The following is a 17,237-nucleotide window of genomic DNA, read 5'->3' on the forward strand; positions in this document are numbered from 1 at the left end:
ACTGCATCCACTCACATTGGCTCCAATGACCCCTGGCGGTGGGGTGGTCACCTGAGTTTGTAATCTATGATGTCATTATCAGGAGTGGGCACTTTGGAGTCAGGTGGCTGGGCTTTGCAGCCTGTCTTTTTGCAAGCTGCCCCCTTTCTATAAGGTTCCTGGACCCGGCCCTGGCAGCTGTCGTGACAGCCACCGAGGCCATTCTATGTCCTGGCATTCACCCCGTGAGGCGTCTGCATGATCACCCCCATTTTACGGATGAGAAAGTGGACACTTAAGGAGGGGAGGGACTTGCCTCATCTCCCACAGCTACCAGATGGCAGGGCCAGGACTCGAACCCAGGTCCAACCTCAAAGCCCATTCTCTTAACCATGGCCATCAGTCAGGGTTCTCCAGGAACACAGAACCGATGCATTTACCTGAAGGACTTGGCGCGTGTCTGCAGGGGCTGGCAGGCCTGAAATCTGTTGCTGGCAACTCCGGGGAGTGAATTCTGCAGCCTTGAGGCAGAATTCCTTCTTCTCTGGGAAACTGGTTTTTGCTCTTACGGCCTTCCACTGATGGAGAAGGCCCACCCATATTTTCAGGGTAACCTCCTTCACTCAAAGTCAACTGATTGTGGCATTAACCACATCTACAGAGCACCTGCATTCACAGCAGCGCCTAGATTAGCGTTTGGCTCAGCCTAGCCAAACCAACACGTACAACTACGTACCCCGGCATCTCACCGGGGCTTCTCCAGCGTTCCCACTAAGATGTACTGAGGCCACTCCCTGGGCGGCCCCGGACCCTGGCTGGCAGGCTCCCCTTGTTAAGAACCGAGGGTAGAGGTGTGACTTTGGGGTTCCTGTTATCTGCTGTGATCCAGGAGGTGTGGCTCTGCCTCCTCATCCCAAGTACCCCTCGGGACGGGCAGGTGGGGTGGGTGTGGGTGCCTGGTGGGTGGTCAGCAGCCTCGTTTGCCTCCGCAGTGTCCTCCAGCAGCCTGGTGCTGTACCAGAGCTCAGACTCCAGCAACGGCCACAGCCACCTGCTGCCGTCCAACCACAGCGTCATTGAGACCTTCATCTCCACGCAGATGGCCTCTTCCTCCCAGTAACCACGGCACCTGGGCCCTGGGGCCTGTACTGCCTGCCTGGGGGGTGATGAGGGCAGCAGCCAGCCCTGCCTGAAGGACCTGAGCCTGCTGAGCTCCTGTGGCCCTTCCTGGACAGCTGTGCCTCGCTCCCCACTCTGCTCTGATGCATCAGAAACAGAGGGCTCTGAGGCGCCCCAACCCATGGAGGGCTGCTTGGGTTGCACAAGAGGGGGCCATGGAGAGCTAGGAGCAAAGCCTGTTCCTGGCAGAGGGACTGGAGGAGGGACTCTCCCTGCTGTGTGGGACACAAGCTGCTTACTTGGAACAGAAGGGGGCGGCCTATGACTTGGGCACCCCCAGCCTGGGCCTGTGGAGAGCCCCGGGACCGCTACACCACACTGGCAGCCACACTTCTCAGGAAACAAGCCTGGGTAGCTGTGACCTGCTGAGCTCTGAGAGGCCCTGGATCAGCGTGGCCTTGTTCGGTCACCAATGCACCCACTGGGCCACTCCATCCTGCCCCAACTCCTTCCAGCTAGTGACCCACATGCCACTTGTACTGACCCGATCACCTACTCACACAGGCATTTCCTGGGGGGCTACTCTGTGCCAGAGCTTGGGGCTCCAATGCCCGAGCCCAGGGAGGCCGAAGCTAACAGGGAAGGCAGGCGGGGCTCTCCTGGCTTCCCCTGTCCCCAGCGATTCCCTCTCCCAGGCCCCGTGACCTCCAGCTTTCCCGGGTATTTGTTCCCAAGAGCATCACGCCTCTGAGGCCAGCCTGGCCTCCTGCCTCTACTGGGAAGGCTGCTTCAGGGTTGGGAAGTTGTCCTTATTCCTGTGGGAGCCTCGCAACCCATGCCAAGTCTAGGTCCTGGTGGGGCAGCTCCTGTCTCGAGGGCCCTGCAGACCCTGCCCTTATTTGGGGCAGGAGTAGCTGAGCTCAGAAGGCAGCAAGGCCCGAGCAGCTGAGCAAGGCCCAAGCGGCTGGCCAAGCTGAGGTGCCCAGAAGAAAGAGGTGACCCCAGGGCACAGGAGCTACCTCTGTGGACAGGACTAATAGAATCCTGGGGGTCTGGCTGGCTGAGGGCAGTTCGTAGCCACCCTGAGGAGTCCGAGGTCCTGAGCACTGCCAGGAGGGACAAAGGAGCCTGTGAACCCAGGGCAAGCATGGTCCCACATCCCTGGGCCTGCTGCTGAGCACCTGGCCCTCAGTGCACCGCCTCCACCCTGGGATTCAGGAAAAGGCCTGGGGTGACCCAGCACCCCTGCAGCTTGTAGCCAGCTCGGGTGAGCGGCACGTTTATTTAACTTTTAGTAAAGTCAAGGAGAAATGCGGTGGTAATTTCTTGCTTGTCCACAAATCATTCAGACGGGGTTTGGGCAGGCAGAGGGAGGCTGGGGCAGGCCCGGGGTCTGCGAAGAGGAGAGGGGCTCCCGCACTCACGCTCTCACACCCCACGTCTCTGCTTTTCTGGCTCTGCTGAGACTCGAATGACGAAGCCAGATTTCATCTTAACCTCAAGCTTCTACTTTAAAAAACAATTTCGTTTTGGAGACAGGGTCTCACTGTCACCCAGGCTGGACTGCAGTGGCATTATATGGCTCACTGCAGCCTTGACCCCCTGGGCTCAAGGGATCCTCCCACCTCAGCCTCACAAGCAGCTGGGACCACAGGCGCTCACTACCATGCCCAACTAATTTTTGTATTTTTTTTTTTTTTTATAGAGACGAGGTTTCACCATGTTGCCCAGGCTGGTCTGGAACTCGGCTCAAGTGATCCACCTGCCTCGGCCTCCCAAAGTGCTGGGATTACAGGTATGAGCCACCGTGCCTGGCCACGAGCTTCTACTTTTTTTTGTTGTTGTTGAGATAGAGTCTCACTCTGTTGCCTAGGCTGGAGTGCAGTGGCGCAATCTCGGCTCACTGCAACCTCTACCTCCTGGGTTCAAGTGATTCTCCCGCCTCAGCCTCCTGAGTAGCTGGGATTACGGGCGTGTGCCAACATGCTCAGCTAATTTTTGTATTTTTAGTAGAGACGGGGTCTCGCCATGTTGGCCAGGCTTGTCTCAAATTCCTGGCCTCAAATGATCCACCCTTCTTGGCCTCCCAAAGTGCTGGGATTATAGGCGTGAGCCACTGCACCCAGTCACAAGCTTCTACTTCTTGCAGAATGCCTTTGTCACATGACACCTAGTCCACGAGTGCTGTGACACTTCCTGAAGTCTTGGGTGGGGTGAATGCACAAATCCTGGGAGTATAGAGATTTGTGTTGTATTTAAAACGTCTCAAGGTTCAGCATTGACAGGCAATACCCAAATCACTCTAAGTTTTGTTTTGGGTCCTCTGACAATTGAGTTTCCATAATCTGGTCGGCTCAGAGACACCATCATGTGTGGTATATTCACAAATGCAGACAAAGAAAATTCTAGAAAGCCAGGGGTGAAAAAGCTCTCCTTTTTCAGATAATTCCGTGAAGTCTATAGGGGCTAAGGAGAGAAGAACCAAACTTTCTCTGGGCCTTGGCCTCTTGGGGATCCCTTCTCTCATTTTCTAAAAACTGTTTCTCATACCAGGCTAAAGAGGTGGTGGGGAAGGTCTCCCTTCCCCTGCCCACCTCAGACAGTTCTAGGGAGGTGGAGGTTTCACCACTTGGCCACTAGTCTCAAATAACTGGAAGGCTCCTTTTTTCCTGAGGCCATGGAATGTTCTGGAACCATAGGCCTCCCCCCCACCCCCTGCCCCCAGCCCTCCATGGGAGCACAGAGGGGCAGGCCTTGCTTGGGCTTCTCACCCTACAGCCACTTTTTTGGCTCAACTCTCAGGCAAGCCCTCATCACCATCAGGGTCTCATGGGCAGTCTGGGTTTGCCAGCCCAGTCCTTGAACTTGGAGAGGGAGGTGGGGCCTGGAAATGCCTTGTCCCCAGGGGGGCACCTTGTCCTTGGAGCCAGCTGAGCCCTGTGCCCATGGCTGGGTTCAATTTGCAGGCACAGCTGTGGCACTCTTTGCTGGTGGGAATGGAGAGGCCTCGCTGGCCTTCTTTGCCTTTTTCTTCTTTTTCTTCTTTTGAGTCCTAAGCGACACCTGGTCCCCGTTGAGCTCACCTGACTTCTGCTTCTGGACTGTGGCTGTGCTGGTGGGGCTGGGGGTGGGGGTGGCTACAGCCGAGTCGACGCCGGCCACCTTCTTGGCTTTCTTTTTCAGCTTCCTTGTCTTCTTTACCTCCTTCTCCACCGTGCCAGGGCTGTGGATGGCTGACTCCTGCAGGATGTCGGACGCCGACACAGCTGCCTCCCGGCACCGCCGCCACTCCTCATCACTGTCCTCACTGCTGCAACGAGGGCACCCTGCGTTAGCTGGAGTCAGGACACAGCCCCAGAGCCGCCTCTCGCGGTCCTCCTTTGGTCCACGTCACCAGGAGGCAGCCACAGAGGGAGGCCGGTAGCGAGTTCAGGCTTGGGAGTGGGGCCAACCTGGCTTCCAATACTGGCGTCTGGGCGTAGCAGCCTTGTGACCTCCTTAAGTGACTTAACCCCTCTGACCGTCAGTATCATCTAGAAAACGGGGATCTTAACAGAGTCCAGGCCTCCCAGGGATGTCCCAGGAGGCAACTAGGATCAAGTGAGGTGTCTGGCCCAAGATGGGTGCTCAAAAGCAGTAAACATCCAAAGCCGTCACTAAGAGGGCTTTCCCTCCCACTGAGAGCACGAGGTATCCGGCTGCCCGACAGGGCCGATGCCTCGGCCTGGTCCTGCCTGGAGTCTGCTTGGCTATTCACCAAGACAGAAGAGGAGGAAAAAGGATGGGACGTGAGGAGAGGTGTGAGTTCTCACCTGGAGCTGGAGGGCTGTCGCTTTCGGCGGGGTTGGGGAGACTCTTCCTTCTCACAGCCTCCAGGGACAGACGTGAAGAAAAGGCGGAAACCTAAGATTCAAACGGGCAGAGTCAAACGAAAACAAAACGAAACAAAAAGAAAGATGAGAAACAAAAAAGGTAAACAAGAAAAGAAACAAGAAAAAAATTTAAAAAAGGAACAAAAAGAAAAAATAAGAGAAATAAAAATTTAAAAAAGACACAAATTAAAAAAATTTAAAAAAGAATAACAAGAAAAACCCAAACGAATAACAACAACAAAAAAAAACAAAGGGGAAGAGTCAGCACCACCAGATGCCAACCCCTCTTCCCAGGTGCCAGGTGCTGAGGCTGCCCCACCTCTGCCCTCAGGAGCTCCTGGTCCAGAGGCAAAGACCCGGGAATCAGTCGCCTAACTACAAAGTGATTCTGCATCTGCCAAGAGTCATGCTGATGCCTGATGGAGCCAGTGGAGGGTGTGCTGGAGCGGAAGCCAGCAGCCACATCAGCTCAGCAAGCCCTCAGAGGCTTCTGGAAGTCAGCACTTGAGCTCCTGACCTAAGGCAGCCTTCAAAGTGGCAAATGTGTTGATACAGGACAGACGCAGATGGGCAAGGCTGTGGAGGGCAGCAGTAAAGTGCTGCTGCTCGGGGTGACACAGATGAGGCCACCTCAGGCAAATGACTTTGTTTCTCAGGGCCTCAGTCGCCTCGTCTGTAAATGGGGTCTCATCATAACACCTGCCTCACCACAGGGCTGAGCGGATGAAAGAATGGTGCAGTAGGCTCATGCCTGTAACGCCAGTACTTTGGGAGTCTGAGGTGGGAGGATAGCTTGAGGCCAGGAGTTCAAGACCAGCCTGGGCAACATGGCCAAACCCTGTCTCTACAAAAAATACAAAAATTAGCCAGGTGTGGTGGTGCATGCCTGTAGTCCCAGGACTTTGGAAGGCCAAGGTGGGCAGATCGTTTGAGGCCAGGAGTTCAAGACTAGCCTGGGCAACACAGCGAGATCCTGTCTCTGAAAAAAAAAATAATTCGCCAGGGTTGGTGGTATGTGTCTATGGTCCCAGCTACTCAGGAAGCTGATGTGGGAGGATAGCTTGGGTCTGGGAGGTTGAGGCTGCACTGAGCTATAATCGCTCCATTGCACTCCAGGCAGAGCAAGGCCCTATCCAAAAAGAATATACCAAAACTGTTTTGCCCAGCTGCAGACACACATTAGGTGCTTAATAAATGATAGCTTCTATTAAGTATAACCACTCACCATCATCCTCTGAAGCGACTTTCTGTACCTTAGCTTTTGTAGGCTCCTTTGCTGCTTCTGAGATGGTAATGAAGCTAAGGGGAGAGGAGATGGTTGATTTAAGATAAGATTTTTGGATAACAACAAAAACAATTAAAAAAAATTCTTTTTGAAGTGGAGGGGATAGAGTATGTGATAAAAAATGCAAAAGCAGAAAGCATGCTGGCATAGTAAGAGGGTTGATGGTCTGATTATAATATGCTGACCAGCCTCTGCCACTCAAACTGCAGTGCTTCATTTGTTTAAAGCCCACTTTATTCCAGCAAGTGTTGAAGAAGTTTTAAAGACATAGTAAAACAAAATGAGGCCGGGCGCGGTGGCTCAAGCCTGTAATCCCAGCACTTTGGGAGGCCGAGACGGGTGGATCACGAGGTCAGGAGATCGAGACCATCCTGGCTAACACAGTGAAACCCCGTCTCTACTAAAAAATACAAAAAACTAGCCGGGCAAGGTGGCGGGCGCCTGTAGTCCCAGCTACTCGGGAGGCTGAGGCAGGAGAATGGCGTAGACCCGGGAGGCGGAGCTTGCAGTGAGCTGAGATCCGGCCACTGCACTCCAGCCTGGGCGACAGAGCGAGACTCCGTCTCCAAAAAAAAAAAAAAGAAAGCAATTTTAAATAGGGCAAAGAGATATAAGCGCAAGAAGAACAGAAAGACCTAGAAGTGTGGTTAAGAAGTCCTACCCGGCCGGGCGCGGTGGCTCAAGCCTGTAATCCCAGCACTTTGGGAGGCCGAGACAGGCGGATCACGAGGTCAGGATATCGAGACCATCCTGGCTAACACGGTGAAACCCCGTCTCTACTAAAAAATACAAAAAAAAAAAAAAAAAACTAGCCGGGCGAGGTGGCGGGCACCTGTAGTCCCAGCTACTCGGGAGGCTGAGGCAGGAGAATGGCGTGAACCCGGGAGGTGGAGCTTGCAGTGAGCTGAGATCCGGCCACTGCACTCCAGCCTGGGCAACAGAGCGAGACTCCGTCTCAAAAAAAAAAAAAACAAAAAACAAAAAGGAAGTCCTACCCATTTGTTAGAGAGAGGGCATACATTTTGCTCTGAGCTTCCTAGCAGCAAGCATGAAAAGTGAAATATGACCAATCTAGAAAACTGGTTCAGAGGACAGCTTCTGGGGCAGAGCAGACCTGTTTTAAATTTTTTTTTTTTTTTTTTTTGATACAGAGTCTTCACTCTGTCTCCCAGGCTAGAGGGCAGTGGCACGATCTCGGCTCACTGCAAGCTCCGCCTCCCAGGTTCATGCCATTCTCCTGCCTCAGCCTCCCGAGTAGCTGGGACTACAGGCACCCGCCACCACACCGGCTAATTTTTTGTATTTAGTAGAGATGGGGTTTCACCGTGTTAACCAGGATGGTCTCGATCTCCTGACCTTGTGATCTACCCACCTCGGCTTCCCAAAGTGCTGGAATTACAGGCGGAGCCACCGTGCCTGGCTACATTTTTTTTTTTAATTAAAAAAGTTGGAGATAATTGTAGACATGCAGTAGCAACAAATAATGCAGAGGTTCCACAGACCCTGCACCCATTTTCTCGCAATGGTAACATTGTGCCTCACTATAGCACAGTATCACAACCAGGAAATGGAAATTGATCCAATTCATGGACCTCATTCAGACTTCAGAGACCTGAGTTTTGAATCCTGGTTTTATCACTTATTAGCTGTGTCCCTTAAGTGAACAACTTTATATCTCTGAGCCTCTGTTATCCACCTGTGCAGTGGGAACGATGAAGGTCCCTACCTCTTAAGGTTGTCACAAGGATTGAAGGGGAAAATGGATATCAAGCACTTGTGGCACACGGCCTGGCCACAAATACCTGCTCAGTAAATGGTAGCTATGATGATGATGCAGATAATGACTGTCATCAAGAAAAGCTTCGGCCTTCACAGGATCTCTAACATAAAAATAAACCACATTTCTCTAGAGGCACAAGGCCGGAAGCATGTCTCTGGCGAGTGCAGATGGAGATGTCACTGTGCACCACAGAGAACAAGGCCCTCAGCAATGCCCTCAAGGCAGACGCACCAATGCCCTGGGTGCTTTCTCTAACCTCCCTTCCTATATGCCAAAGGCGCCCCCCAAGTCCTGTTCAGGAAAAGCAACCTGGGGAGAGGGAGTAGAGATGATGCCACTCAGGCACCTGTTCTTGACCCCACACAGTGGTTCCATGGTGGCCACCAGGAGCATTTGGCAATGTCTGGCGACATTTTTGGATGTCACAGCTGGTGGCGTGAGTACTACTATCATCAAGTAGGTAGAAGCCAGGGATGTTGGTAAACATCCTATAATGGGAAGGATAGACCCCCACGACAAATGCTAGTCAAAGATGTCAACAGCGCCAAGGTTGAGAGACACTGACTTAACACAAGGGACCAAATGCAGTATCATTTACATCTTTTTTTTTTTTTTTTTTTGAGATGGGGTCTCGCTCTGTTACCCAGGCTGGAGTGCAGTGGCATGATCTCAGCTCACTGCAACCTCTGCATCCTGGGTTCAAGCAATTCTCCTACCTCAGCCTCTCAAGTAGCTGGGATAACAGGTGTACGCCACCATGAACGGCTAATTTTTGTATTTGTAGTAGAGATGGGGTCTCTCCATGTTGGCCAGGCTGTTCTCCAACTCCTGTCCTCAAATAATCCGCCTGCTTTGGCCTCTGAAAGTGCTGGGATTAGAGGCATGAGCCGCCACGCCTAGCCTAAGGTATCATTTAGATTTCTTGGGAGAAACATGAAAACGCTGCAGGGGATATTCTAACCATGGCTGGCTGGCATTTCTACTGCAGAAACATCTCTGTGGCTCAGAGCAATGCCAAGCAGGCCCTGTTCAGCCTGAAGCCAGAGTCACAAAGAAAAACTGTGCTCCCATAGGCTGAAATGCAGCTGCCTTCCTAAACACCTCCCCTACATTCTCCAATTGAGGGGAACCCTGTGGGGTTTAGGCTGCAGGGCTCAGGCCCATTATTCTGTCTCAGGAGAATAGCTGGTTCCCACTTTGGGAAGGCTCTTTGTCCTTTTTGATATCTACTTCGACTGGAATGGCAATAGCCCCAAATCCTGCCTCATCTCCCTTTCAGAACCCTGCCAGGGCTCTGCCAGTCAGGAACGGATCTAGCCCAGTGTATCTCAAGACCCGTTCCATAGGTTGTTGACTAGTCTTCCATGAAACAAAGGCACTGTGGCTAAACAAGTTTGGAAAATGCTGGGCTAAACAGTTACACAGGTCTCTTCACTACGGGAATTCTCAGAGCCTTGAATATACTACTATGGCTTGCAGTCTGCAAGGACACGTGGAGGTATGTAGATTGCAGTGTTTCTCACACTTCTTTGCTGTTGGACCTCCTTTTTTCTAGAGCCACGCTTTGGGCTAGTGCTAGAATCCAAATGTTTGTGTCCTCCCCAAATTCTTATGGTGAAATCCTCACCCCAGCTGGGCACAGAGGCTCACACCTGTAATCCCAGCACTTTGGGGGGCCAAGCCGGCTGGATCACTTGAAATCAGGAGTTCGAGACCAGCCTGGCCAACATGATGAAAACCCATTCCTACTAAAAATAGAAAAAATACAAAAAATTAGCCAAGCGTGGTGGGCGCGCACCTGTAATCCCAGCTACTCAGGAGGCTGAGGCATGAAAATCACTTGAACCCAGGAAGTGGGGGTTGCCGTGAGCCGAGATTGCGCCACTGTGCTCCAGAGGGAGACTCTGTCTCCAAAAAAAGAAAAGAAAAAAAGAAATCCTCAACCCAGGGTATTAAGTTTAGGAGATGGGGGCCTTTGAGAGGTGATTAGGTCGTGAGGATGGAGCCTTCATGAATGAAATTGGTGCTCCTATAAAAAAGGCCTGAGAGAGACCCCTCGCCCATTCCACTATGTGAGGACGCAGTGGAAAGGCGCCATCTGTACTGGGAAGAGGGCTCTCCCCAGATGCTGAATCTGTTGGTGCCTTGATCTTGGACTTCTCAGCCTCTAAAATGTGAGAAATCCATTTATTTTGTTTACAAGCTACCCAGTTTATGTTATTTTGTTATAGCAGCCCATATGGACTCAAACAGGTTGTATTCCTTGACACCTACTTTAAGAATGCCAACCTGTATCCTTACCAACTGGGTGATCAACCTGTGTTGAGAATGTAAGATAGAGACCGGGCCCTGTGCCTTGCACCCAGAAGGCACCCAAGAAATAGGAACATGGCCCTTCCTTGCCCTCTTGTGGCAGGAATGAGCTTCTCGATGTTCCTCTCTTACTCTCATGGTTGCAGGATAATGCAGGGGTTAAGAACATGGGCTTGGCCAGGCACAGTGGCTCACACCTGTAATCCCAGTACTTTGGGAGGCCAAGGTGGGCGAATCACTTGAGGTCAGGAGTTTGAGATCAGCCTAGCCAACATGGTGTAACCCCATCTCTACTAAAAATTCAAAAATTAGCCTGGTGTGGCGGTGGGTGCCTGTAATCTCAGCTACTCGGGAGGCTGAGGCTTGAGAATCGCTTGAACCCAGGAGGTGGAGGCTGCAGTGAGCCAAGATCGGGCGCCACTGCACTCCAGCATGGGCGACAGAGCGAGACTCCATCTCAAAAAACAAAACACAAAAAAACGTGGGCTTGGAGTCAGACAAATTTGGGTTTGAGGCCCAATTCTGCTCCCTCCCGGGTTCTGAATCCTGAATTGTCACTTAGTAGCAGTGTCCCCTGGGCAAATGACTTTGCCTCTCTGAGCCTCAGTTACCCATCTGTACAGTGGGAATGATAAGAGTCCCTACCTCTTAGGGTCATAACAAGGATTAAATGAGAAAATGGACATCAAGCACTTAGTACAGAGCATGGCCACAAACAGTTGCTCAATAAATGGTAGCTATGACGATGATGTGACTTTAAGCCAACATATCTCCTTGCTGACAGCCTGTTTCCTCACCTGGAGAATAAAGGTAACAGCAGGACCCACATGATAATGTTGTTTATGAATGCAGGGAGGTGACATATGCCAGGTGCCTGCCACCGTGTCTGCTTGGACACCGTGAGCTCCCAGCCAATGTGAGCCATTGCTATTTGTATTAACAAGGGCAGGAGAGGAGAAACTCCACCTTTATTTACCTGTCCAGCAGGGCTCCCAGCTTCTTGGCTACGTGGGCTCGGAATTCAGGGGTGGTCTGAAGCTCGTTGCCATCTTGTTCATGCTCATCCACCTTATGCCTACGACACACACAAAGAGACCTCACTTCCTGCCCGCTCAGAAGCTGTCCCCATGAGCACAGGGACCATGTCTGTCTTGTTCACCTGGAAATGCCAGGTGTGTAGTCTAGCATCTGGCACACGCAGGGGATCAGTATTTGTTGCATGAATAAGTGAAACTTGAACCCAAAGTGCATAGTACCTGAGGCTCGGTTGGGAGGTTGACAACTGGTTATTTGCAGCACCTGTGGAAAAACAAAAATTGGGGCATTTATAGAGGAAACAATGACAGCAACAACAAACGCGTGCCAGGCACTATTTTCAGCAGCTTAAAATACATATAACTCATATATACACATACATATGTAACTCATATATATATCTATATATAACTTAAAAGTTATATACCCATAACTTAAAATAGTTACATATATAATTTAGTTATATATGTATATAATTACAGTTACATATTTTATGTAAGTACATTTTATATAGTTATATATATAACTTAGTTATGTAACTTAAAATAGTTATATATATAACTTAGTTATCTATACATAAAACTTAAAAGTTATATATGTAACCTAAAATATATATAACACACATAACTCAGTGAATCTTCCCAACAACCCGATCGGAGGGGCTACCATTATCCCATTTTGCAGAAGAGATGTAAAATAACTCGGCCAGAGTCAAATACCTAAGTGACAGAGTTGGGCTGAGAGCCCAGGCCATCTGACTCCTGAGCCCCCTCTTAACCACCACGCTATGCTGAACAGGCAGGTCTAAGTGTGATTTGACTGCACAATTTAATGCCTGCCTGGCTGTGTGCTAAGTGCAGGGGAAGAGAGAGAAGATGGCTCGTCTGTGGATCACATTTTTCAAGCCAAAATAGTGGGGTTGCCTGGCCTTTCGGTCATTCCCTCAAACCAGATACTGAACGCCTTTTATTAACCAGGTGTTGTCATTGCTGAGCAACTTACTCGAATATCACTGTCTGCATGGAGCTTACATTCTAGTTGGTAGAGAGAGATGATAAACACACATACATAAACAACATGTAAATTTGGATAATGGTAAGTGTATGGAAAAAAATAGAAACAGGGGAGGGAGGTGGGGAGTGCTGGGCTGGGGATTGTTATATAAAGGTGGGCAGAGAGGGCTTCATTGACAAGGTAACATTTGAACAGAGATTTGAGAGAGGAGAGAGAGTGAACCAAGTGGGCATGTGGGACACGGCCTTCCAGGCAGAGGGAAAGCATCTGCAAAGGCCCTGAGACTGGAGCCTGCCTGTGTGTTTAGAACCAGCAAGGAGGTCAGTGTGACCAGAGCTCACCCAGTAAACCGAGAGCAGCAGAGATGGAGAACTCAGGGGGAGCCAGATCATGAAGGGCCCTGACGTGGGCCAATGGGAGGACCTGGGCTTTGAGGAGGAGGAGCTCTGGAGCTGAGCAGAGGAAGGACATAAACTGACCTGGGTTTTGACAGAGCATCTCTGGCTGCTGTGTGGCGCGAGACTGTTGGGGCAAAGGCAGGAACACGGAGTCTGCTGCAGTAATTGAGGTGGTGAGAAGTGGCTAGACTCCAGATAGATACACTTTTAAGATGGAGTCAAGGCCGGGCACGGCGGCTCACGTCTATAATCCCAGCACTTTGGGAGGCCGAGGCGACTAGATCACGAGGTCAAGAGATTGAGACCATCCTGGCCAACATGGTGAAACCCCATTTCTACTAAAAATATAAAAATTAGCTGGGTGTGGTCGTGCACACCTGTAGTCCCAGCTACTTGGGAGGCTGAGGCAGAAGAATCACTTGAACCCAGGAGGTGGAGGTTGCAGTGAGCCGAGATCATGCCACTGCACTCCAGCCTGGCGACAGAGTGAGACTCCATCTAAAATAAATAAATAAATAAATAAATAAATAAATAAATAAATAAATAGATGGAGTCAATAGGATTCACTGACAGACTGACTACAGGGCGCGAGAAACGAGTGAAAGTTAGCTCTGAGGTTTCTGACTTAACTAACAAGATAAAACATGCTTGTATATTTAAGGGGCCAACTGAACAAAGTGGACAGTTGGTAGCTCCGGGCCCAGTGGAGGGCCATGGTGTATGAAACTGCTCCATGGGGGCACTGCTGTGTTTATGTCATCACCTATACACGTGGCATCTGTGTCCTAGTACCTTGTGGTCTATGCCACTGTACCCCAGAGCACAACACAGAATGCTGAACATGCCCCATGCTCCTGGAGGTGGGTAATGTGGGGGCCTGGATGGACAGTCTTTAAAGACCTGGTCTTTCGTCTTCAGCACATAATCACACGGAAGAAGAGCATCTCTTCCATCATGACTACAGTGTGATGAAGGTGAGGTACCATCAGCGAACAGAAACAGTTATTGCAGAGGGAGACAGTTCAGTTGAGTCCTGGCTGTGCCACCAAGCTGTGTGATGCTGGGCAAGTCACTTTATCTCCCTCAGTCTTTGTTTTCTCATCTATAAAATAGGAATACGATCACCAACCTTCTGGAGGTAGTGTTGGAGACACTGTTTCCATGCCCATCTCTTTCCTGGATTTGTAAGCTACTTGAATATATGGTCTGCCTCTTTTTATCTTTGTATCCCCGGATCCTGCCATAGTATCTTGGTTTGAATTAATTGTTGGAAAAATAAATCAAAGTATACGCTACCCTAAAATTAAAGTGGTTTGAGTGACCAGTTCATCACTGGATTTAAGAGCTGTCTCTAGAGGTTACATAAATAAAATAGTGACCTATATTTCCACATAGTCATGGACCAAAGGGTGGGAGTTCTGACCACAATAGACACTTGTCCATGGCAGAGTGGCACAGCAGCAATGAAGAGCATGGACTTGGAGTCAGGTAGGCCTGGATTTATGCCTGGCTCTGCCACTTACAAAGTGGACAACCTTGGCCAAGTTATTTCACCATTATGAGCATCAGTTTTCTGTAAAATGGGGCTAATATACCCTTTTGTGGCATTGCTGGGAAGATAAAAACAGACAACAAAGTGTTTAGAACAGGGGCAAAAAGTAAATTCTCAACTCCTGGTGGCTATGACCAGACACACTCAAGAATGTAATCTAGGCTGGATGCGGTGGCTTATGCCTGTAATCCCAGCACTTTGGGAGGCCAAGGTGGGCGGATCACCCGAGGTCATAAGTTCGAGACCAGCCTGGCCAACATGGTGAAACCCTGTCTCTAATAAAAATACAAAAAAAATTAGCTGGGCCTGGTGGCAGGTGCCTGTAATCCCAGCTACTCAGGAGGCTGACGCAGGAGAATTGCTTGAGCCTGGGAGGCAGAGGTTGCAGGGAGCCAAGACTGTGCCATTGCGCTCCAGCCTTGGTAACAGAGCAAGACTCCATCTCAAAAATAAATAAATAAATAAATAAATGAATAAAGACCAGGTGCAGTGGCTCCCACCTGTAATCCCAGCATTTTGGGAGGCCGAGGCGGGTGGATTGCCTGAGGTCAGGAGTTCGAGACCAGCTGGCCAACATAGTTTAACCCTGTCTGTACTAAAAATACAAAAAATTAGCTGGGCATGGTGGCAGGTGCCTGTAATTCCAGTTGCTAGGGAGGCTGAGGCAAGAGAATCACCTGAATCCAGGAGGCAGAGGTTGCAGTGAGCTGAGATCGTGCCACTGCACTCTAGCCTGGGCAACGAGAGTGAAACTCCATCTCAAAAAAAAAAAAAAAACTAGAAGCACAGGGGCTCACACACCTGTAATCTCAGCACTTTGAAGGTCGAGAAGGGAGAATCACTTGAGCCCAGGAGTTTGAGACCAGCCTGGGCAACATGGCAAAACCCCATCTCTACAGAAAATTAAAAAAGTACCTGGGACTACACATCTGTAGTCCCAGCTACTTGGGAGGCTGAGGTGGGAGGATCATCTGAGCAGGGGGAGGTCGAGGTTGCAGTGACCCATGATTGTGTCAGCCTGGGTAACAGACTGAGACCCAGTCTTGAAAAAAAAAAAAAAGAGCAAGAATTAGGCAGGAGGAGGAAAGCAGTCCATGTGGAAAGACCAACCACATATTTGCCACCATGTATTGGGCCTTTAAGATGTGCCAAGCACTGTAGATTGCATTATCTCAGTTACTTCTCAACCTTATGGGGTGGGTACTACCACTACCCACACTGTAATTTGAGGAAATTTAGGTACAGTGAGATTTAAGTACTTTGCTCAAGTTCCCACTGCTAATGAGTGAGATGGAAACTTGCAGAGAAAACTGTGGTTATGGTACTAGGGGGTGAGGGGAGCAGACTATGATCTGGAAGCTACCTACAGGAAGTGCAGTATGGCAGGAGGGAAGGAAGGGAGAGGAAGGCAATAAATGGATCACCAAAGGGCTTGTAAGTCCTTTTAAACAAATGCAGCGGTTCTTAACCTTGCTTTGCCATAGCCTTCTCTAACAGCCTGGTGAAGCCTGGTTCTCTTCTCAGAGTAATGTTTTAAATGCATGAAATGCAACATATAGGATTACAAAGAAAACCAATGATACTGAAATTTAATTATCATGATAGTAAACAACCAAACTTGTGATATATGCTCTTCTTACATCTTAGATCTAGAGATGGGTCTTAAAATTAGAGTGGCACATTTTAAATCAGGGATGAGTGTAAATGACTTTTTCCCAATATCTATCTTATTATCAATAAAATGATATATTGATATCTGTATCTGCAAAGATCGTAATGAGATACGAAAATCTGTGACTTCTGTTGGGATAAAGTAACGGTATTGCCAGAACTGCTGTGGCTTAGTGCTTGCATGATGGAAAGAGACTATACAGTTCAGTCAGAGGAGAATGGAAAGCAAAGATGCAACATTTTTTCATTCCAGATTCAAGAACCCTTGCGTTCTTGAATTAGGCCCCTTGATGTTCAGGGGTTCTGTATTTATTCCCAGGGGACTAGGGAGTCACTGTCAGAGTGATGTGCTGAGCACTGCTCTTGGCAACCTCAAGGGTGGGAGAATGATGTGTTGGAGGTGGGGAAAGGCTGGGTGCGAGAATACCGGGAGGGGGCTGTTGCAGTCATCTCGAAGAGAGGGCGGCCTTCCCAGTGTGGGGCAGTGAGGGCAGACCCAAGGAAGCAGAATCAAAAGACATTTGGGTACCTCAGTTTCCCCGACTGGGAAAACGAAATACCCTCCCTACTGCACCTGCCCATGCTTTCAATCAGCACTACATCCAGTCCCTGGAGCTCTCTCGGGGAAGGAAGGTCGAGTCCCAGTGACTCCCTCCTCACCATTCATCCTCTCAGGCTCCAGGGGAAGATCCCACGCCCCTCAGCCAGTCTCCCCAGACATAGTACCCTACCGGCTCTTGGCTTTACTGCCCCATGCGGGCGTTGCTCCAAACCCCAGGCCGGCATTGCCGCCTCGCGGCACCGCTCCAGCTCCTCCGCATCGCTACTGCTGCTGCTGCTTTCCGAATCGCTCATATTGCCACTGGGCGCCGCCATCTTGAACCACCGCAAAGGATTGTGGAGAACACCGCCGTTATCAGCCCTCCCGCACGACCTCACGTGAGAGGAGAGGCGCGAGGCATTGTGGGGATTGTAGTTCCAAGACTCGGACTGCCAATGGCCTTGAACTGTACTGGGTTGGGGATACCATGTGGGAATGGGGAGGTGGGCGGTTCTCAAACGCAAGAGCTAGAAGGGCCTAAGAGATTAACTTCTCCAATCTTTTCTTGATGAAGAGATTTCCAGAGGGGAAGGGAATCTCCTAAGGAGCTAATGACAGAACCAGGATTAGTTCTCAGGTTTTGATTCAATGTCATTTATTCTAGTAATTTCCCAGTCC

The 17,237-nt window shown here is 50.1% G+C and overlaps 2 protein-coding genes across 6 annotated transcripts in view; one reads left to right on the forward strand and one right to left on the reverse strand.

Moving 5' to 3' along the window:
- The window catches only part of HNF1A (HNF1 homeobox A), a 24,161-nt gene extending 21,741 nt beyond the window's left edge, over nt 1-2,420 (forward strand). For both annotated transcript variants that reach the window (XM_045366088.3, XM_045366089.2), the window contains one exon: nt 972-2,420. In XM_045366088.3, coding sequence (XP_045222023.1) covers nt 972-1,099 — 128 coding nt within the window. In that variant the 3' untranslated portion in view covers nt 1,100-2,420. The remainder of the gene's footprint in view (nt 1-971) is intronic.
- Nucleotides 2,351-16,907, reverse strand: C11H12orf43 (chromosome 11 C12orf43 homolog). 4 transcript variants are annotated; one of them, XM_005572422.5, is made up of 6 exons: nt 16,750-16,907; nt 11,605-11,647; nt 11,325-11,423; nt 6,196-6,269; nt 4,911-5,001; nt 2,351-4,405 (listed from the first exon to the last, which is right to left on the reverse strand). In XM_005572422.5, exons 1-6 carry the CDS (start codon nt 16,892-16,894, stop codon nt 4,054-4,056), a joined length of 804 nt encoding a protein of 267 aa, XP_005572479.3. In that variant the 5' UTR covers nt 16,895-16,907; the 3' UTR covers nt 2,351-4,053. The 4 variants fall into 4 exon arrangements, with proteins under 4 accessions (XP_005572479.3, XP_005572478.3, XP_073864183.1 ...); XM_005572421.5 differs by having other exon boundaries at nt 3,336-4,408; XM_074008082.1 differs by lacking the exon at nt 16,750-16,907 and adding an exon at nt 12,877-13,294 and having other exon boundaries at nt 3,336-4,405.
- Nucleotides 16,908-17,237: the final 330 nt, after the last annotated feature.

Source organism: Macaca fascicularis, chromosome 11 (assembly GCF_037993035.2).
Source record: "Macaca fascicularis isolate 582-1 chromosome 11, T2T-MFA8v1.1".
In the NCBI taxonomy this organism is placed as follows: domain Eukaryota; kingdom Metazoa; phylum Chordata; class Mammalia; order Primates; family Cercopithecidae; genus Macaca; species Macaca fascicularis.